The sequence below is a fragment of the Trachinotus anak genome, unplaced genomic scaffold, assembly GCF_046630095.1.
Source record: "Trachinotus anak isolate AG129_WGS33_773 ecotype Australia unplaced genomic scaffold, CSIRO_AGI_Tana_v1 ptg000025l, whole genome shotgun sequence".
NCBI classification, from domain to species: Eukaryota; Metazoa; Chordata; class Actinopteri; order Carangiformes; family Carangidae; genus Trachinotus; species Trachinotus anak.
The window spans coordinates 8,158,720-8,181,384 of NW_027273876.1; the positions used below are offsets into that span (position 1 = coordinate 8,158,720).

The 22,665-nt window shown below is 38.9% G+C and overlaps 3 protein-coding genes across 4 annotated transcripts in view; 2 read left to right on the forward strand and 1 right to left on the reverse strand.

Annotated features, from left to right (window-relative positions):
* Positions 1-523: 523 nt before the first annotated feature.
* anapc16 (anaphase promoting complex subunit 16) lies at positions 524-2,345 on the reverse strand. The gene is made up of 3 exons (XM_071462984.1): positions 2,204-2,345; positions 1,292-1,366; positions 524-1,206 (listed from the first exon to the last, which is right to left on the reverse strand). Exons 1-3 carry the CDS (start codon positions 2,343-2,345, stop codon positions 1,097-1,099), a joined length of 327 nt encoding a protein of 108 aa, XP_071319085.1. The 3' UTR covers positions 524-1,096.
* Positions 2,346-2,797: 452 nt separating this feature from the next.
* ascc1 (activating signal cointegrator 1 complex subunit 1) lies at positions 2,798-16,348 on the forward strand. Its single transcript, XM_071462980.1, has 10 exons — positions 2,798-3,197; positions 3,732-3,834; positions 3,931-4,028; positions 4,126-4,304; positions 4,846-4,979; positions 5,775-5,894; positions 6,022-6,146; positions 6,771-6,844; positions 8,715-8,859; positions 16,060-16,348. The coding sequence occupies exons 1-9, from the start codon at positions 3,083-3,085 to the stop codon at positions 8,829-8,831; spliced, it is 1,065 nt and encodes a 354-aa protein (XP_071319081.1). The 5' UTR covers positions 2,798-3,082; the 3' UTR covers positions 8,832-8,859; positions 16,060-16,348.
* The window catches only part of LOC139608864 (testican-2-like), a 45,088-nt gene continuing 38,628 nt past the window's right edge, over positions 16,206-22,665 (forward strand). Inside the window, exons 1-2 of one of the 2 annotated variants that reach the window (XM_071462975.1) lie at positions 16,206-16,282; positions 20,394-20,660. In XM_071462975.1, the coding sequence (XP_071319076.1) occupies positions 16,274-16,282; positions 20,394-20,660 (276 nt within the window). In that variant the 5' untranslated portion in view covers positions 16,206-16,273. Of the gene's footprint in view, positions 16,283-20,133; positions 20,258-20,393; positions 20,661-22,665 lie in introns of those variants that run through there. The other variant, XM_071462976.1, reaches the window with a different exon arrangement.

Here is a 22,665-nt window from a genome sequence, read left to right on the forward strand (position 1 = left end):
AATATGGACTTAGGTTACATTCTTCTGCAGCTCAAGGAAAAACCAACTTCTGAGAGCTATGAACAAACAACTTGTAAAGTTTTAACAGTTCATTTTACGACATACTTTCTAGGAAGCTAGAGCAAACTCTTATTAAATGAACTGTTGAACTTCTAACAGGAAATTTAAGCTCCGGCTAGAGGTGTGTCTTGTAATGCCCAGGGCCGTCCTTAGACAGTCACACTCGGAGCAGTACATTCTGTACGTTCCCACCCCTTTGAAAACACTCATTCCCTGAGCAAAACACCAAGATCTGCACGTTTCCTCTCTGTACACAGTGTACACACCGCAGAGACCCGACGCAAAAACAATCGCGTCAGTGAGTTTCAGAACATTTTCAGCGACAGATATGCAAATGAGACAACCTCAAACAACACAGAACAAAGATTTAATTGTCTTATCAGCAACATAAAAGTCCTGTAGTGGGTTGGGACTAGAACTATACAACACCAAGAAAAACAAACGGCAAGTGACCCAAGAAATGTCCAAGTATGACTTTATTTACAAGCTCTCTTTGTTTTCTCCCCAGGCTGTTGGAGCAAGCAGCGATGAGGACCCACACAGAGAGGAGGATAGACTCAACAGGCACCAGGTTTCCAGAGTTATGAGTTACAGCGCAGCCATGTGAAAACACAATGCCTCACTTCAAGAGATTTATTACATTGCCAAAGATATTTGCTGCCTGAGGCTAAGCGCAGATTGGACTGGCAGAACACTTTAATGTATTAAACCAGCTGAGAAATCTATAAACAGCCTATTACAAAACTTTTAATTGCTTAGTTATTAATATATGATAAGAAGATTGTTTCGTTGACAAGGGTTTATGATGGTGTGCTGGGTCAAATATAAATATTTTTAAAAAAGCAAACCATACTCATACAATAGTAAAAGTGATAAAATAATTCATCTCACATTCAGTATCTCCAGATAACATTTCACACTATATTGAATACAACCATAGAGGAGGAATATAATTTATGAACTGAAATAATCCATCTCCTTCCCTTTTCTTTATATTTGGCTGATTTATTAACCAAAGGCATCTCGATCTCTTTGTTTACGACGGTGTAAAGCCCAATAGCTGTTCAATGGGTTTGTACCGCCACTCATCTGCCTCCAGCTCCTCCACCAAGCTCGCGAGCTTCTCCATTCGAGACACTTGTTGATCTGGAGGAGTACAAAACAATTACTATCACGGCACAAGTCTGTATTTCATCAAGCAGATATAAACACATTTTGAATGCACACTTACCATGTTTAACCTGTTTCAGTGTTGAGGCAACTTGGTAGCTGAATACAGACTCACATAAAAATCGGTCAGAGCCGTCTAAAAAGAAACATAAAAAGGTTAAGTTAAATTTAAAGATTTCTTGAAAAGACATAATTGAAACCTTGAGATATGTCAAAGGGGGCTTACAGGCTACTTTGGACAACAAACTCCAGGTTAAATATTATGTAATATCAGCATTATGTAAAAGGGCCATTCAGGTTTTAAATAGTCTAAATACTAATGGCACAAAAACAAGAAAACAAAGAGGAACAGCTTGAGACCTTCAGCATGACTGCAGTCCTATTCATCACTTTGTTGGTTGTTTTTAACCTTGCAGCACCCTGCTGCCAAACTAACCACGTTAATTAGTGTATTTTGAGCTATACAGGCAACAAAGAGAGGGCGAAAGAGCCAGATGGCCTTTCGCTCCTATAAAAAAAATCCTATGTTCAGGGTTATGAAGAGCTACTGAATGAAGCTAGAGGGTGGACCAGCTCACTTTGTTATTATTTTCAAGTGCTATATGGGAATTTGGTGAAAAGAAAGAGGAAAGAAGCTTTGTGACATGACTTTATTTTAGTGCCAGATTGGGCCACTGACTCAATTGTTGTTTTCAAATATATTTTCTTTCTATTATGATAAACATTGTACAAGCCAAGCCTAAAAACGGACAAATCATTTAACTACATATACTGCATGTCTTCAAAACAGCTGCAAGAGAGCGACTATTATACAACTAATATATAAGACTTAGCACTCAGGAAAAATGATGACTGCAATTACATGTCCCGCTGTCTGGGAACAACTTATTTGGCCCAACGCTAATTTCCACACATACTTTATTCTGCTAATACTATATTTAATCAGATAGTCTCACTGAGTGTGTGATCTTACCTTCCATCATTTCACCTGCTCCTTTAGGATATGTGTACAGGACTTTCCTAGGTGGGATGAGCTCTGAGGCACTGAATCCAGAGCCGGTCACCGAGCTGCCGCTCACACCTCCCGCAGAAGAGGACGAAGAAGACGCTGCCATCGCTTTAGGAAACTGTGGAAACACGGTCAAACGGCTCAGGAAGGCAGCTGAGCTTTAGCAAACCAGCCTGCAAACGCTAACGTTAGCAAGTCTGTAGTATAATCAACTGCTATTACTGGGTGGCTAGCAAGAAAAGCTAACTATCCTGCTAACTCCAAAGACGGCAATAACCATCCACCTTTAGTGTTCTCAGAAACAACATAGAGATAATAAACCTATTCTCTAACAGTAGGACTTACCGTCGATGTCTCAGTGAATCTATTATGACTTTAAATCTGCGCAGTTGTTTCTGTTGTTTGTTTGTGTACTTCTCTTCTCTCTAGTTTACGACAAAGACAGCGTTTTACGTCTTAAGCGCTACCGTCCTTATCACAGATTTTACGACAACGGGGATGGGTCGCTATAGTGTCACCTTTCACAGAGTCGTCGTTCATTTCCGTTTGTAGATCTACTAACGCGTTGCTAGCGGCAACACTGACATAGCAACGTCAACCTACTTGAACGTTGCGACGCTGAAGTTAGCCTCCGATTCGACAGTCACCGTGAATGGCATCGGTTGGTCCCTTAACTTACACCTCAGCACCCGAATGGGAAACTAACTTCGGCGTAGTAAAGCTATATGTACCCGAAAACTGTATATAGAAATAGCTAGCTAGCTAAATTAGCAGCGAGCTACCCAGGCAGTTACCTGTGTCGTTAGTTAGCCTAGGTTTAGCTGACGTTATCAAGTTTCTATTATGGAAGTTTTACGTCCAACTCTTATCAATATAAATGGAAGAATATATCGGAAAAATATCATTAAGGAAGAACATTATGAGGAAGAAGAGGATTTCTCCTACGTGGGGCCACCAGGTTAGTTAAGTGTTGACAGCTAGGATACATACACTCACTTGCCAGTTTATTAGGTACACCTAACTAAAACTAATGCGGTCTAATTCAGCTGTCCTGCAATAAATGCTAGCTTAGTTAAGGTTATAATAATAATATATAATCAGTTTGTGTTGACACTGTGTCACAAAAGGGTTGATTCATCTGTATGATCATTTTGGAAGCTGTAACCCTTGGTGCTGTTGAACTACATTGCGTTGTATAAAGTGTCTGTGTCTTTCAGTTGTTTAGTCTACCCTCACTGATTTGAATAGGCTGGGCAAAATAATAGGAACAGCTGTCAATATAAGGCAATGCAGCTCAACAGCACCAAGGACTACAGCCTCCAAAATGATCAAACAGTTTGAACAAAAACTGAACATTAAAACTTTTATGAAGGAAGATTTATTGCAGGGCTGCTGTATAAGACTACATTAGTTGCATTAGACTGCAATGCTGTCAGGCTGTAGCTTCAATAATGTATCTGTAAGTCTGAGATTGACTGGTTACCATATTCAGAGGGCGAGGATCTTGCAGAAGATGAAACCTGTGATACCTTCTCAATTGATAAGACTGATAAAGGATACCGCTGTGCCATTGATGTCCCAAGTGTTCTTTACAAGTGAGTTATCTACAGACCGCACAAAATGCATATGAGGTTTTGTTTAAAAGCAGTGTAATGAGTCTGTGTTTCCTTGTTTGCTTCACTGATCCACAGATACATCATTGGGAAAAAAGGAGAGACACGCAAACGTCTAGAGTTTGACACAAAGACATCCATCAGCATCCCCAAACAAGGGGTGGAAGGACAGATTGGTGAGGATTAAGAGCAAATCTAGTCATCATAAAAAAGGTGAGAGAGCGTGCTCTGAAACAAAAGATTTTCGCTAAATTTTCTTCCATCTTCTGACAGTTATCACAGGTTCCAACAAAGCTGCAGTCTCGTCTGCAGTCACACGAGTTGAGGTCCTCGTCGAGAGTTTCCGGAGAAAGCAGCCTTTCACACACTTCCTGTCATTCCCTCTCAGTGATTCCAAAATTCAAGAAGGTTTCCTGAGATTTAAAGATGAGGTGTTGCAGCAGTGTTCACAGGTATATAATTTATATATATCACTTCAATATATGTTGAACATCCCTCATTTAAACCTTGCATTTGTCACTTTGACATGTTTGAACTGACTAGACTTTACATTGTACATTACTTATTACCATATTTACACAATTCAATGATTGGTTGCACTTGTCACTTTCATATATTTCATACACCCCACATCTTTTTCCACAGCACAGTTCATATTTCATTTCAATTAAAAAAAAAATTATTCGTCTCTAAATAGATTTTGATTTTATTATTTGCTTTATTTAATTATTTTTCATTTATTGTTACCTTGCTTTTGCTCTATTTTTGTTCTTATTCTTCTGTGTTGCATTTGTGGAGCAAATGCTAAGACACAATCTTTCTATGCTTGCAGACTTGCCTAATAAAAACAGATTCTGATTCTGAAGTACTATAGAAGGAAATGTAAATATGAATAGTGAAATGGAAGGGCAGTGATAGCCATGTATTGTTTAAGATCAGCACATTATGTTGTTAATAAATTCTATGCTCATAAATTGTTGTGACCTCGTGTAGGATCATGGAGTAGAGGAAAGCATCTTTCAGAACCCTGCAAAGCTTCACCTGACGATCGGCACCCTGGCTCTGTTAAATGAGACAGAAGTGAGAAAAGCATGTGAACACCTCCAAGAGTGTCAAACCTTCATCAGGTGGGGGCCAATACAAAGTCATTATATCATAATAAGATTTTAACCATGTAACTAAAAAATACTGTCTTTATTTGAGACCAAAACAAGACTTTATGGAAATTACTGCTTTAAAAGATAGATAGTGATATTTAATATTTTACTTGTTGAATTAAATTCAATCTTCATTATCTGTTATTTAACATAGCCCATCAAAACCAGGAATGAATTGATTCTGCTAACAATTACTGCCCGTGAAGCCAAAGCCTGATATAACTTATTCCTCTCTGTCACAGCCTCAGTTGTCTGGCTAACATGTTCTTTGATTACGATGAACATGGAAACTGTAGTTTTCTGCAAATACAGTATTTACACAGTTGTAATGGATAAATTCTGGATTGAACACACAGGCTGGGGAAGTGGGAAAGTATTGAGAGACGGATTGTTGTATTGATGGTTTTGGTCCATTCACGGGATTTGCTGACATTGAGAAAAAATAGATTATCGCCAGCTTTATCCTTTAAGAGTTAATGAACTTTCTTTAAGCAGTTAAAGATAATGATTAGATTAGATGTAATAAGATTGGATTTGATTGTGTAGATTAGATAAGATTACACTTAATGATCAGAGTCTGCTAGCACACATACACAGCACAACATGATTTTACGGACTGCACAGCTGCAGTGCATTCAATCAGTGCTGAACCTTTAGTGTAAAATACATCAAATAAACACAGAATAAACTGTAGAGACAACTCTAAACTCTAAACCTGCTGTGTGAGTGCACCATGTGAGTGTGCTTTGTGTTGTCTTTTATCAGGGACATCACCGAAGGAAAACCTCTGCAGCTGGATGTGACAGGTATAGAGTACATGAATGATGACCCAGCCATGGTGGATGTCCTGTATGCCAAAGTCAATTTGAAAGACGGATCTGACAGGTGAGTAGAGGAGCATCAGATCTTGTTAAGACAAAAATAAATGAGAAAAAAAGCTGACACCTCACCGTTTAAAAAAAGTTCCTGCTGCTTGAATCTCTGTTTCTGTTTATTGTTTTTCACACTTTAGGTTGCAGGTGATTGCAGACCAGCTGGTAGAGCACTTTGTCTCTAAAGGGCTGATGGTCAGAGAGTGGGACAGAGTGAAGTTGCATGGCACTGTGATAAACACTCTGTTCAGAAAGGACTCCACAGGTAAAAACATTACATACGCATGACGGGCTAACCAGCACAAATGCAAACAGCATCTGTGTGAAAACAAACTTATTGACCTGCTGTGATCACATTGGTAGCTCCTGCCCTGAACCTATTTGCCAATGTCCCCTTATTATCTTTTTGGCTTGGATTGGAGCTGCAGTGACGACAAGGCTGAATCTTGAACAATTACAGCAACAAATTCCTACAGAGTGGCAGCATAGGGCAGCTACTTCTGTGTTTGGCCACAACTCTGTTTACGTGCACAAAGCAGCGTGTTTTCCAAGTACCATGACAATGGCTTCATTCATTTTTGCCATGGATCAAGTCCAGCCCCAGTTCTCAAATTTGTACTGGGCTGAGCAACAACACAGCCCAAGAGGGGGGCCGTGTCACTGCTGACCATGTTTACCAGCATGGGGACACATCCTATTAAAATTCAGTGTTTTTTTTTTTTTTCTCCTCCTTTCACAGACAAGCTGCTCTTGATTCTCACATTATTATTGTATTATTTGTGCAACTGTGTCAAGAAGTAAACATGTTAATTTGATCAGGAGATAACATATCTGTTTTTTTCCCCCTGATTTGTTGTTGAGCTTGTCCTTTACTCTGGTGTTTTTCCAGCTGAAGACACAGGCGGCCCAGGAAGACAAACCGTGAGCGAGAGAGAGGCTTTTGATGCCAGAAACATATTAAAGGTTAGAGGAAACTGACTCCTGCCTGCCTTTTCAAATTACTAAATTACAATCATCCACACTGGTACTCACTGACAGACAGCTGTTCTCCCAGATGTGCCAGATAACAAATGATGTGTGAGCATTTTAAAATAGTTTTTTTGCAACACTGTGTTGTTGTTTTTTTTTTTTAGCAACACTGTCTACATATCTACGTACTGTATACAGGTTTTTTCAACAGTTCTTGACATTTCCATGGCATTTAGAGTCCCACTGGGATATGGGAGCTGGCTATTTTATAGACCTTTAAACAGAGAGATGTAGGTCTTTGGGTAGAGCGTGAACAGAGGATAATCAGATTAATTTAGGGGCTGATTTTGCTCTTATCAACTAGTGCAGAAAGTGTTTTGATTTCAGGCTAAATGATCATATACCCAGATTAGCTGCAATGTTAGATATGTAAATTATCTTTTAGAAGCCAGTCATGGTTGTGTAGATTTCAGAACAAAAATAACATTGATGACTGTCTCTTTCAGTCTGTAGTAGTGGAAGAACACTAATTCATTCTGGATTATTCTGAGTGTAATGTGCCGTTGTGAGATGGTCTGTTTTGCCTAAACTCCCACATTGTAGGCTCGACTGAGGGCAGTACATGTCATTAGCTGTCATTACTGTGTCATTTCTCTCAAAGAACTCTGTTGTGTGACAGGAATTAGACTCCAGTAGTCATTATGGGAAGTGCATGCCAGCTGAAAAAAGCTTTTGTTGTGTCAAGAATGAAACATATTACATAAAAATGCAAAAACTGCAAATTAATGTGGGAAGAAGCAATCAAAAAAAGATCTACTACAGCACATTAACAACAAGCAGACAGTCAGTTACATGTTTGATAAAGGTGACTGGACTGATGTCCAGTTAGAGCTGCTCATTTCAGGTGTATTTACAATAAGGTCAAATTCATCATTCATCATCTTTCTTTGTTTATAAGTCCTATTTTAAATTTTTACTTTGAATCTTCTTCACATCAATACTAAGATTTTAAAATTCAACTTAAAGTGCTGAAATACTGCATGCTAAAAATCTGTTACCTGACAGTGAAAAGTCTTAAATGTTTACTGTGGGGTTATGCTAGAAAACAACTTGTATGTGCAACATTTATGTTTGAAAAGCTTTTATAGTTGTTCTGAGCAGCCATAGTTGAAGGCAGAGTGAAAAGCCAGCCCTCATAGATAGGGCAAGACACAAATATTGTTTAAATATGGGGCGAGAGTGCACATTTTCAGACAGTCTATTGTGTAAAAAATGCCAGAAATAGTTGTGTAACCAATGGAAAAAGAGAGCTTGACAGAGAAGCTTATTTTTCACACCGCCAGTTGCTTTGTGAAGTCGGTGTGAATGCGGATTGTTGGTTTCGCAAAGTTATAGAAAGTGTTGGACACAGCCTATCCAATTCCAGCATCAGAGGAGAGTTTTGATTGATTTTTCTTTTTTCAAAGAAACACTAAAATCCTCCAGGTGCTGTTTCTTTGTAAGTGAAATTGACACCGCAGATGGAAAACTCTGAAATTCACCTTTCTTTCTTCTCTGGTGCAGAGGTCGTCTTTGTTTGAATACCAAAATCCTTGATTTTCTTCTCTCTGAAAAGTGCTCACGGTCATCCGTAACCATGATGACGCCTTGTTTGTGACTGGCAGCTTGTCGTCTTCTCTCCATAGAGTTTAACAATAAGGGTTGACTTTTTAATCTCAGTATAGATTTTCTAAATCATGCAGATTGTTTTGATATTAGAAAGATGCAGTAAATGTAATTCAAAAAGAGATAAAATGATGATGAAGTTTTGTATTATTGAAGTTTGTATATTGTTACAGGAAAAAATCTGCTGTTTTGATTACAGAAATTTGGTGCTTATCGTTTTGGAGAGTTTGAGCTGAACACTGTCCAGCTGTCCCAGAGATATTCGACAGATTGTACGGGCTACTACAACTCTGCAGGGAGCGTCAACTTCTCATGAGCTGCTACAGAGCTGAGCCTCTTCTGAGGTAAGACCTGGTTAAATAATGGAGAAATTAAATTTCTAGTTTTGATGAGCACAGTCTCTACGGTGTTGTCCATTAGGTGGCAGCATAGGATTTTCTTTTTTTTTTTTTTAATTGCAGATGACTTGTACACCTGTATCTGAACCAAATTCTGTTTTATTAAGTCCATTGGGAGCAGTTTATGGTGCAAAGTGAAATGATCAGAGTGCAGAATGACTGAAATTTTAGATGGAAGCTCATTCATAAGATAAAAATGCATGCAAATCCATTCTCAAACACTCTAGGCAGTGAAATTTGTGTTTTTGTACTTTAGTCTCTAGACAATTGGTTTTCTTCAGGGAATCTGTGTCAAACAACATGAAGGTAAATGACAGATACATTTTAATGGAAGAGAGAAGCAAAAGAAAACATGAAAAAAAGCAAGAATTTCCTTCTGAAACTTCATGGTTTACCCTACTTTTGTCTCAACAAAGAACAAACTTACAAAGAATGGAAATGTTTTATTTTCCATGGGAATCCCAGTCAAATTATGTTCCTTTGTAGGCAATGCTGTTCTCTGAGAGGAGGGTTAGGGCTGTAGATGATAGACTGATGATAGCTGTTTGTATGAAATTGGATTGTTGAAGAAATAAAAGTCCAATAAGTGTTGGAAATAAGCTTTATTAAGCTATTTAGAATAAGCTCTGTATTGGGTTACATTGTCTGTTAAGATGTATTAAATATATAATAAGAAACATTTTATTGAACACAGTGGAGAAATACGTGAGAGATACTTGTACATGAATATTTCCATTTGATTTGATTTATTACCTTAAACCTCAAATCATCTTCATTTCAGAGGCCAATGTTGTACTTTATACTTCACTGCATTTATCTGACAGCTACAGTTACTTTGTAGATAAAGATTTTACACAGAAAACATATGATGTACATATGTATGATATGATGTATTGTTACAGATTAAACAAATCAACAGTATGTAAAGTAGTTAAACATTTCTCCACCTCAACCAAGTAAAATAGTGAAATGCTCACACACATACTTACACATTAATACCAAATTAATAATCATTCAAATATATAATAATGCAATAGTAATATAAAACAGTAGAATTTCTACTTTTATTTAAGTAAAGGATTTGAGTGCTTCTTCCACCACTGGTTCAATGTTTACTTTTTGTCACCTTTTAAGTATCAACATCCAAATATCCAATTACCCTATTAGCTGTCAAAAATCAAAGGGGATCTGTTGAAAAGTTGCCTTCTTACCATTGGCTGGTCATTCGTGCGAGCCAATTGGCTGATGTATCTCACATATTTTCTGACTGGTCATACAAGTCAGTGTTACCAGCATGTTTGGAGTAATTTGAAGAGGTCCAGTTGCATTGTCTCACTGTCAGCCACGGCAGCTGAAATAGCTTATTAAAACCATTCTTTAGCCAACCCTGGCTGCTCTTTGTTGAGAAGCTCAGACTTTTACAAACAGATTGTAAGAGTTAAGCATTTCATGGTTTAGCACATACGAAGTTCACAGGGAAAAGTCATGATAATAGTTAGAAAAATAAATCGTGAGGCAAATGAGAAAGCTGTTTGAACATGCTGGTATCTGGTCTCATCCACACACTACTGGATAATAAGTATTACCCATTTCCTTTCATCCCACTGCCTCATGAATGTGTTAATGCGTCACTGACATGATTTATTATACCAGTCGGGGTTTTCCTTTTTTCAGTCTTCTTTATCAGTGCCCTTCCCACACGAACCATAACCTTGTTCCCACTCCCGTCTGTTCAGTGTGTCAGTGGATACAGACATCGGACACAGAGCCTGGCCACTTGCTCTTGCCGTCAGAGCTTTTTTTCAGCCTCCCCTCAGTTGCTGATGCTCTCTGCTTGGCATGCAGGAGGGCGATTGCCAAGTGGCCAAAAGTTACATTGATGGAAACTGAGGGCACTTTTTGTTTGTCAGCTCTGCCATCCCGTGCTGTCCACCCTCCCATTTCAGCTGTGGCGTGATTTTTTATTTTTTTTTTTTTCCTATGCTGCTGGAGCTGTGTCAAAACAGACACCATTAGACAGGGACATGCAAATTTCATCAGCGGAAAACAGCCAGTCAAGCAGCCAGTCAAGCAGCCAGTCAAGCAGCCAGTCAAGCCGTCCATGCATTGACTGTTGCACTGTCTAGGCATATAATTTATCTTTTCAGACCTAGAAAAAAGGGCCTAATTATCCACTCGCTGTCTCCTCAGAGCATGCTTGTTAGTGGGTCAGCAGTACACATCCAGCCTAATGCCACTCTCAGGTAACCAATACAGCAAGGATTCTGGGAATTGCCAACACTATTGCTCATAAGAACACAGAGAGGAAGAGAGAGAAGATGTTTTTTTAAGTTAATGAAATTCACTGAGAATGTGTATCATTTATTTAGTTATTTATTTTTTGGCCGGGACATGATTAAGGCTGCGTTGGGAGGATGTCCTCTCAAATGATCGCACTGAAAACACATGTGAAAGACACATGCGTCATCCATCGACACTCAAAACAGATTTAATTTGTCAGGAGATTTCAACAGAAGATGTTCACACTATATGTGTATTCAAATTGCCATATGTGTGTTTTGTTGCATAGATCAGGAACATATTGGATAATCAATCAGAATGGGATCAATCATTTAGTGTAAAAAATGTCAGAAAATAGTGAAAAATGCACAACATTTGTCATTTATAAGCACTATACAACATGTAATATACAATTTAGCTAGTTGTAAGCAGCTATAAGAACATATTGCATTTGGGAAAATAATAACATCTCCTATGGAGACATATTTTATATTTTGTGTTTTACTGTATTGACATTTATTTTGTTGTGTTTATACACCAGCATCCCATTATGAGAACCCACCTGAGGAATAATAGTTGTTGACAGATGTATTAATAAAAAAACAACATTATTGTGTGTTATAAACCATTGCTTGAATGTTCATATATTACACATAAATTCTAAATAGGGGGACTTCAAGTGAAGTGTTGTGGAAAAATGCCTCTCATAATTTTCCCAGAGCCCAAAGGTGTCATCTTTAAATCATTTGTTTTGTGTGACTAACAGAGCAAAACCTACGGGCATTTAATTTACAAATACACAAAACAGAGAAAAGCAGTGAATTTTCACATTTGAGAAGCTGGAACCAGCAACTGTTGATAAATGACAGAAACTATGATCGTTTCAGTTTTGTTGACACGATTATGCACTTTCCATTTCCATTCTACTTTAATTTCCCCAGATTTCTGAGGCAGAATGATTTGGATTGCTTCTTGATAGAATCATGTTGCTATGCATGCCTGTGTGGCTGAGCTTGCTTACGCACTGCCCGACATACATCTTTTTTCTTTCTGTCCCTGCCACATCTCACAGCCTAATTAGTCAGCTCTGCGCTTCCTGCTGTGGGAACTTCCAACGTGACCCTTGAGACTTCGAGACAAGCATGTGTCCCTTTCAATAAGCCAGATAAATAAGACCTCTGTGTCTGTTTGTGTTACCGCTGACCTATTTCCTCTGTGAATTTGCGTTACTGAATTTCTGAAGATCTGAGGAGACACAGGAGCTGGATTTTAATTAAAATGTTAAACAGTTTAGTTGTCTTTGCAGGCATTTGTGCATTTGCTTGTTCACACGCATTTATGAGTCAAATACATTTTGAAGGCAGCTTCACTGTAGCCACTGAAAACAAGCCTTTACAATTTAAAACCAGCCGGAAAAAAAAAAAAAAAATCCAATTTACTTCAAAAAGTGGAAGCAAAAGCTGTCGCTTATATGAACCCATAACACTAAATACTTGCAGTGAACCATTCAGTAATGAGAATTCATATCATGTTTGGTAACTGGAGTCTTGTGTTATCTCAGCCAAGTATTGTTTTGGCCTCTATCCAATTTGCATATTTAATTTCATGCCAGTTTTCAAAGTAGCCTTTTTGATGCAGAGGCTGTTTGAAATAGGTCTTGCTTGATCAATGTGAAACTTTTTTAGCACATTTTGGGGTTTTGATATTCAGAACCGCACTATGCAATTTTTCATAGTGTAATTAGGAATTAAGCTTTCAGTCAGGAGGACTGACATTAAGATTTGCCAGGGAAGAAAGATGGTGCTTGACAGACGTGACCTTGTAATCAAGTAGATGTGTTGGATTTGCACACTCAGGTTTGTTTGAATTTCATATTATGTTTGATTTGCATGAAATCAATTAAGTGCAGAATAGCTTTTTAAGGTAATTGTAAGTTTTGCCCACGTGTGCCTTAAAGCACAAATGTTAATCAGGTTCATTTTACATAAAATATATTAAACCAAACCCAATTAACCGACAGGAACAAACTCTTGGTTATGTTTTCCTTTAACAAGCTTGAATCCTAAGTTTGTTCTAAGGAGGTATTTGATTGATCAAACACATCTATCCGCAGGAACTCACAAAGGTGCCCTATAAATGATCCAGCCAGACAAAGCCAACAAATATTTCAGATTGGATGTCGTTAGCTGTGAAGTATGACAGCGTGCCTTCCTTTTGATTGTTCTCTTATGTTGGATGTGACTATCCAGTCAAGTGTCACTGCTGCTTGAATTTCACACTAATCACTCTATCACTAATGGCATGAGCGGCCTTGGTGTACAGCCAAGGCTAGAGTATTTGAAATGTCTAATCTGCGTCTCCAGCGAGGAGGCAGGTGATCCCTGCAGCAGCTCTTTATCATTCAGAGTGCTGCGTCTGGAGGCTGCCTGCAGCTGTCCATGTCTGTTTACTGCTCGAGGCATTCACACAGGGAGGAGAGGCGCAAAGCCGAGTGTGTTTGAACAGCAGGTAGTCATTCAGAGCTGCTGTTTACTTTGTGTAAACTTTGCACGATAAGGGTCTAAAATAGGGCTGCAACAAACTTTTATTGTCAATAATCTCTCTTACCTGTTATTTGATAATTGTTGAATATATAAAATATATTAATAGATATAAATAAAATGATCATGACAGTGTCACAGAACCCAAAGTTATGTCTTCAATTTGCTTGTTTTATCCAACCAGCTGAACACCAAAGATGGAGAAACAACAGATCAAATCTTCGCATTTGAAAAGCTGGAATTGGTGAATGTAAATTGCTTAAATGAATAAATGTTTTATTTAAATCTTTCATTATCAACCAAACTGACATCAAAGCTGTTTGCATAGCAATGCCAACATAAGAAATGTAAAGTTAGCATTTTTTGGCAACTTAATTAACATATCTTGTAGAGATGCTGTAGTAAACATGTTAGCAAACAGTTGCTGATACACATCCAGTAATTACCAAGCAACATCAACATTCATTTAGAGACCTGATGAATACAAGGCTAATTTTATCTGTCTGTTGCTTGGTGCTGGGCAGCTAGCACCCAGTCAGTTTCTAAAGGGTTTAGAGGCTGCATGTTGTACCTGGAAACAATGCTGATGAGAGCAGTGAGAGTGAATCAATACAATGAGCTGAAAGTTGCTAAAATGCTCCTTAGAGCTGAGGGAGCTGCAGAGTTGGGGAAATCATTGACTCGATTGTTAAAAATATTAATTTGTGTGGCTTTAAAACTTGACCTAAAATAAGGACAAAGTAATGTGTCGTTGATCAGTTTTGTTTTGACCATCTTAACATTTCAGCACAGGAGCTGGATCAATTCATGTTGAATATGCAAAAGTGATGATTCACTGCTGTAAACTCTCTCTATTTAAAGCTATAAATTGTTAAACAGGTCCTCCCCCTGACTTCCATTCAGATGTTTCACTCATCCACTCCAAAGTGTTGCAGAGTGACATCCCGTCACACAGGACTTAATGCTGTTTCTTATTGGTAGGATGTAGAGTGAAACTGATGGGGATTTGACACTTAAAAGTAGTTGGTATAAGCTTCATAATACAGACTAAAAATAAATCATCTACTGAGAATGAGCATGTCAAGAGTTCAGAATTTTATCCAGCTTCTGTCTATTGTGTACATTTGATTGAAAAAGGTGCTGCACTCTCTTCCACCCCTGCTGCAGCTGCCTGCAGTGCAAAACAGCAGCTACAGTGCTTGCATGCTGCTGTCAGACTGCTCTCAACTAACTTTGCACTTTTAATAGCTGTGTGACCCAGTTTGAATCCAATTGAATTAAATCTATACACATTTATAGCAGCTCCACTTACAGCTGTAAGTCACTGGAGATTACTCACTAAATGCGTCCCAATGTGGTTTATTCTCTCCTCAACTCTCAAAATAACTTCTTTTGATGGTTCTTCTATCCAGGAACCTGCTCTCAGGCTATATTTTTTTCATGCACACTTTACAGTGGAGCCACCTATCACAGGCAGTAACTGCCTCACAAACAAGCATCAGTAGTGGCTGTTGTAAGAAATACATTTGCTCCATGTGTTTGTCTTTATTGCGGCATGAATATTTTATGCTTTAATATCCTTTGACCAACTTTTTCCTTTGTTCATTGATTAAAACTTTACATAACTGGCATATGCGCATGAAGTGCAGCAATAAAGAAAATAATATTTACACTCAACTCCCGTCCCTGTGGGTCCATGTCCCCTAATTGTCGCCTCCCTTGCTCATTGTGACACATTTCTCATATGCACAGGCTTGTACTTAAAACCAACAACAGAAGGCTGGACCATATACATTTAGTACAAATATATATAAGATATGAATAAAATAATAACATTATTAGGAAGTAATAATAATAATAAATCTGTGTGTCAGCTTCTATATAGAATCTATACACTCCCATACAACACATTTCCATACCTATATGCATATGCACGTGTAGTGAAAGGGGTAGCTCTGTATGTAATGAAAAAGTAAAGTATACATAATTACAGATGCTGAACACTATATTAAACCCACTAAGACTGAAAATAAAATTTTACTAAGTCAAATGCTTGTATTAGTGTTTCAATAGTTTCAATAAAGACATAGAAGTAAAAAAATGTATTATTAATTACTGGGTTTTCTTATAGAAAGGTTAGGTTGCTGTAAATTGAATATCTTGAGGGTTTGGAAAGTCGGTCAGAGGTCACCTCATCATTTTATATAATAAATAATGTCAATTCATGAAAAAGGAAAAAAAAATGTATCATTGATTAAAATATTTGTCAGTTGCTGCATTAGGATGCTTTAAAGTACAAATATTGATCAGAGATTATGTGTTGCAGGTCACTGATGCACATCAGAGCAGGACAGAAAGTGTTCACTGATGCTGGCTGATGAAGGAGCTCTCCGATGACAGTGAAGCACTGTGGGAAACACGTTTCCACCAAAAGATGAACATGAATGGACCCATAACAAAGTGATGTTTCATGTTTGCTGGATCTTTTGTTGAAATGAGTTGGGGAAAATTGCCATTTGTTTGGATTTAATTTTCCCTTCATGGTGGCTGTAAGTGCTACATTTTAATATTCTGTATAAATTTGACAGGAATAAATAAATGTGTAAAGCACCCACCCTTGGCCTGTTGCAATTAATTGTTGTGTACTGGGAATTCCTGAAGCGATACTTACAGAGATGTTACATCATGTGAGCATATGCACATCCTCGATAAGCAGTGAAGCTCGTGTTGTGCCTCGCTAGCTGTTCGTAACTTAGAAAAGAGATGTTCTGGTTTCACATTTGTAGACAGCAAATATTTATAGCTAGGCAAGCCTTTAGATTTTGCTGCAGTCTTGTCTGATGTTATTCAAATACAGCTTCCTCCCCTGTACTCCTTTTGTGTAAACTGATTATGCTTGGAGAACAGGATAGATAGATTTTATCAACATCTGCCTAGAGAGGAACTGGAGGAACTGATTGCATCAGTTAATCCATTAACAATTAAAGGCACTCTTCCACAGCGTAACTCTGATATGAAAAAGAAGCAGCTCCGCACAACTTGTTTAAGCTAAGCAAGTTGTGCGGAGCTGCTTCCATGTGTTAAAAAAGAAGAGGCTGCGCTTCACATTTTTGTCCTTTAAATCAACTCAAACATTATTCCTTAAGGAAATTGTCAGGGCGTGTGTTATATTGTGACAATATCCACACACTCAATGAGCAAATTAAAAAACAAAAAGTCAACTCAAGCGTTAAAGCTCACTTAACTGCCTGTAATACCAGTTTTGTTTGCCACACAAATCAGGGTTAGTGATAAAGCTAACTTCAACGCATCAGTTTCAAACCTCTGAATCATGTCCCACATCTCTGATTTGTCCAAGTCGATTTCTGCCAAATGGAGAAACAGTCAACCAATCGCATCTTCTTGGTGGGATGAAGACTGGGGTAGGCATCTGCCTACAAAACTTGCTTGCTACTCAGCTACATTCATGTAAAATATTGACAAAGATGTTAACATAAAAAGTGTGGATAAGATTGATGCATCCGCAAGTTTGCCATAGCTTCTGTTTCTACTGAAAATGATGCAGCAGGACGGATACGCTACTGATAATTAAAACAAAATCTTTTTAAGAAGAAATTGGCTAAAATGAACACAATGTCAGGCTGAAGAAAAGAAGTGAAACAAAAGGGCAATGCAAATCAGATTATCAGGGTATTTTCCATCTATCCGATATAGTTCAAATTCAGGCTGACCTCTGTTGCTACGGTAACTAATGCTCCACACCATACCTGCAGCAGTTTATTTTTCCTCAGGTATGAAAAAATTATTATTGTAATGAAAAAAGCAACTCATGCAGGATTTCAGTCAGGTATAAATTACCATTACCATTCCCATTATACCCCACTGTAGACAGTACATACCCACAGATACCTGGTAAATGATCCAATCAGAGGGCTGCTGGTATTTTCTATTGGTATTTTAAGATAAATATGTCTTTACCATCACAACAAATTTGAGCACCTCTACATTTTAACAAATACAGAATTAATGTTTTAGCATTCAACAACATCATTGCAGGACTCTCGGCCTCTAAAAGGCTGTTAGGGCCTCATGGGAGCACAACAGCTGTAGTTGAATGCTAACAGGATAATCTGAGCTCTGACTTAATTTCATGGCTTTTGAGGTTGTTCGCCGCTGTCATCGAGACTGAGAGGCAGTAATGGTGGTCTTAGTAATTAGAAACGTAAATGTATTTGTTGAGGGACACTCAATAAGCAGATATAATCTAAATTGAGAATTTAGAGGGGGTGCTCTAAGGTGGCTGTTGTGAGGATGCAGGACACTGATCAGTGAAGCAGAAACTTGCGATAAAGTCGTCTTTGCTTGTACCATATGTACTGCAAGTATAAAAATGGTCTGTTGTGTGATTAGTGGTCCTTAGAGGCTCCTGGTCACTGTGCTGCTACTTCAGATACTGATGGAGCAGAAGTGGCGAGCTCATAAGAGCCCTGTGCAATAAAAAAATAAAGATCCTTGGAGTTTTCTCGTCCCTAAAACTTCTGAAGAGATGAACAACTCAAAGCCTCTCATCATCATGTTTTCCATTTGCTGCTGCTGTTCTTGCCCATGTAGGATTCCCTCAGGAAACCTCCTCCGCCATGGTCCAGAGAGAGGCTTCCCAATATCTCAGTCCTTAAAAGTTAATGATGCAAAGCAGAACACAGTCTTTAAACGCTTCTGAGTGACCCATTTCAGCCATGTGGCCATTAATCTGCAGCACATCCATCCTCATCACGACATGACTGACGACGACCTCTCGATTAACACATCATGTCCAGCTTCTCGTGCTGGTGCTGTGCACAGCTGGCTGACGCTGCAGGATATTTCTCCTGCTGCCCTTGCTGTCCAAATCTGGTGCTCTGCACTTTCGGGAAAGCCTACATCTGCCAAATCAACTATTTTGACAGCGGTGTCAGAGTTAGTTCGGCCAGCTAAGCAGCATCACAGGAATGTGAACCTGCCCCTGGCTACTGAGCCTCGACCAATATTGGTAACCTTAAACTAAAATGAATCTTTGCAGAGCGCTGGATTATGTTTATCTTCATGGGGATGAAATAGAGAGTGGAGGAAGCGAGAGGGAGAGGGCACAGAGAGTTTAGGGAGCAGCAGGAGTAACGTGGGTAGACTTGAAATGATGTGCAGGCACAGCACAGCTCCAGGTCACAGATTGTTGCAGAAAAACCCAGAATATATCCCACCTCTTCAATCCCGCCATCCATCTTTACAACATAATTTTGTGCAGACTGTTGAAATCAATGAAAGACTATTTTCCATTTTATCCAAGACCTCAAGGTTTCAATATCAAATAAGCTCATGTCTTGCTGATCTACAGGGAGGTGTGTGAATGCACAAGACATCAGGCGTCGTCCATTTAATGTAGCGCTGAAGTTATCCACTTGAAATGTGGCCATATTTTTTAGGAGGCGTCAAGGATGAAGTGGTTTCCTGCGTAATCTATGTAGAAAATAATGAAATGCTGAGTTGATTTTAAACATTTTTAGGAAAGGTGGTTTCCTAATGCTGGACTGACAGAGATGTTCCCTGAATGACACAGTATCACCTTCATCATGATATGGACCCATGTATGTTTAGAAGTGTCTTCCTCCTACCTTGAAATAACATTTTTAGAGACTTGAAGTTAGTAGCATAACCAAGTCTGGATTACTAACCAGGCAGAGTGCCCCCAAAAGGTCCAGGCTAATTCTGTGTCCACTGCCTTATGCTAATTTCATTGAAAATGTGTTTTTGGAAAAAGCACTGCTACGGTACAACCTCACCTCATAAAGAGGATGATGTTGCTTCTGAAGGTATTTGTTGTTAAACTTTAAAACTACTTAAAATGTAGGAAGAATGTTGGGGTCACATTTTAATGTGGAATCGCCACAATATTAACACAAAAAACAGCTGCTCATTGATAACTTGTTTGGTCAACAGAACCGTAACAAAGGCTTGTTCCAGGTCCTGGTTTATCTGTGAAAGATAAGAGACACCTCTGATCTGAGTCACTCTAATACATTCTCTCTCTGCGCTGCTAATGAATAAATTAAGAATGAAAGCTAATTTTAAGCTAAATTGAACCTCATTTGCCCCAAGGCCACTTGGGAGTCCTTCAGCGACCCTCAGCAGTCCGGGGAGTCCAGTTTGGGCCCCACTGCCTTACGGTATTAGCTCAATTGCAGCAATTTCCTTCACCTACTGCTCCGACTTTATTGTTTAATTGAATTTCACCGCCTGATTGTGTTATAGTGGGAACAAGTGAGTCTTGCTGGAATAAATATTAGGCAAACTGTGGCCTTTTGCCAGCATCATTCTAACGCAATGAATAAAATCTGATTGATCATCAGCACAACAATAAACAGCTGTTCCACTTGTGTGATTCATTGGCAGTGTGACTGTTAGGGTTTCTGAAACAGCCTGTGTGGGCTGCTTATAAACAGAAGAAAAAGCCAAAAAAAAAAAAAAAAAGACAGAAATAATGAATCCAAGTAAGCAGAAATAAATGATTAGTGCAGGATCTAATCTTTTCCTTAACTCTTTCTCACCCCTCCCTGTCTCTCTCTCTCTCTCTCTCTCTCTCTCTCTCTCCCCCTCTCCTCCTCTTTCTCTCTCATTTCCATTCAGTGTGTTGAGGCAGCAGCAGCAGCAGCAGCAGCAGCAGCGGGAGGAGGAGGACACATCCCAGACCAAACTGCCCCGAACAACATGGTCGTTGCGCGAGTCGTCGCTTGCCTGTCCCTGCTGGTGGGCTTCTCCCTCCAGGTGGACGTGAAAAGTGGGAAAGAGGCAGGGAAAGCCGGGAATTTCATGGAAGATGAGCAATGGCTGTCAACCATCTCCCAGTACAGCCGTAAGATCAAGCACTGGAATCGCTTCAGAGACGTGAGTTGTGTGTGTTTGGTGTAATTACGCAGGCGTGTTGTCCTCCCTCTCCTCGGTGCCGCTGCCTGTGGAGGCGACGCGGGCTCGTTGGCTCAGGTGATGTTGCGCACAGCGAACTGTCGCTCTGAAGTGCACATAAACGCAACATTAGCAGTTTTTGCATCAGAAATACTTTTTTACAAAAAAACAAAAATAAAAGGAGATATAACACAGGCTGGTGTGGTTGAAGATCGTGGGTAGCCTATGGATAAATGCGCGCATGTGCCGTGTTTGATAAATTCACATTTTCTTTCATTGTCTCTCAAGGTGCCTTATTTTCTTGTATTGTATTTCATGAAGTGACAACCCTTGAATTGGCTGATATGGGCCACTGTTTCACAATGCAACTGTATGGTTAAATTGACACTTTTATCTATGGACCTTCTTATGTGAGAGTGAATAAAACACAACTCAAAGGAAATCTATGACATTATCCCAAGACTCAAAAGCCATTCCCAAGCTCCTTCTGGGTAACTGTGATGCCCCGAACAGTGTCTGTATTCGCTGATCAATACTCATTGATCTGCCATATTGCACATAAAATGTAGGGCTCCCACTTAGGAGGCTTCCAGAGCTCTCAGACTGAAAAGCCACACAGCAAGATCAATCAAACGTGTATCCTCTAAATCACAAATATCTGGCATAAGGGAACAAACAATTCTTATTCTCGTGTGGATCTGTTATCCAGACTGATTTCTGGGCTGTAAAGGGACAGCTTTGTTTATTCTGTTCAGTCATGCCAGGAGATTCACTAGAGATGGAGAATAAATTCATTAATAAAGTTACAGACATTATGAATTTCCTACTGACCTGAATTTAGTCAGATCATAATTGTAGCTGAAATGATTAGAAAACTGCTCCGTAACTATTTTTCAAGCATAATATGTTAAACACTTACCAGTAGCTTCTCAAATGTCACATTTTGCTGCCTTTTCTTATTCTTATTCTTTTCTTTTTTATATGGTGACACAGTAAAATGTCTGTTTTTGGTTAATCCACTGACTTAATTACCTGATAAATCAAGGTTTGCCAAATCCTGTAAATCCAGTTTAGCCATAAAGCAGTCCTGCTCATTAATTTTCTCAATTTCCCACAATGGTCTGATATAGACATAAATATTCCAGGAATAGCTACCTCAGTGCAGATACCAAACTGGTATGCACTGATCCAGGTCTAATAGAGAGAGAAAATCTTTTGTCTCCCATGGGTGGGATGGTGATGGCTGGAGGTCCACCAGCTTTTATATCATGCTTTCACTGCTGTATGTAGTTTTAAGTGTGCTTGTGAGGAGCATTTTAACATGATCTTTGCATTTTTTTGTGTTCTTTGTTTCAAATGGCTAAAAGACAAATGCATCCCGTGGGAAAATAAGGTTAGAGTTGAACTGAATCTAACACTACAGATTCTGGTGCCTTGATGTGGGGTATTTGCATCATGTATCGTGCCAGTACTGAGCTTGCATATCAGGTCGGTGCATCTCTAATAGCAAAATCTGTATTGGTATATGAGTTTCTTTTATCTCATGCCCCAAAAGTCTATTATCTTTATCTGGTCATTTTCTTAATGATTAGGGCAGGCATATCAGAAGTGAGGTAATATAAGGAAGGAAATATATGCACTACTATACAACTCAGTTACCAGTTTATTACCCAGCGAAGACTGATGCAGTTTAATACAACAGCCTCACATAAATCCCATCTTCATGAAAGTTATAGTGTTGAAACTGAGAGGTGTTGATTCAACTTTATGGTCATTTGGAGCCTGATATTGATGGTGCTGTTGAAATGTATTGTGTTACTCCGAGTGTTATTCTGAGGGTGGACTAATCCACCCTCATTCATATAGATGGGTTAATAGATTTTATATTACCCAGCCTTGCTTTTCACTCTCTCCTGTCAGCATCCAAAACACAACCAACCAGGGGATATGTGGGTGATGGGGAGACAGTGAGCACGGCAAGAGGTCGATGGGGGTT

Coding starts and splice junctions, on each gene's coding strand:
- anapc16 (XM_071462984.1), bottom strand. CDS start 2,345: ATGGCAGCGTCTTCTTCGTCCTCTTCTGCGGGAGGTGTGAGCGGCAGC. Junction 1,367..2,203: donor AGCAGGTGAAATGATGGAAG/GTAAGATCACAC, acceptor GTTTCTTTTTAG/ACGGCTCTGACCGATTTTTA. Junction 1,207..1,291: donor ACTGAAACAGGTTAAACATG/GTAAGTGTGCAT, acceptor GTACTCCTCCAG/ATCAACAAGTGTCTCGAATG.
- ascc1 (XM_071462980.1), top strand. CDS start 3,083: ATGGAAGTTTTACGTCCAACTCTTATCAATATAAATGGAAGAATATAT. Junction 3,835..3,930: donor GTCCCAAGTGTTCTTTACAA/GTGAGTTATCTA, acceptor ACTGATCCACAG/ATACATCATTGGGAAAAAAG. Junction 4,980..5,774: donor GAGTGTCAAACCTTCATCAG/GTGGGGGCCAAT, acceptor GTCTTTTATCAG/GGACATCACCGAAGGAAAAC.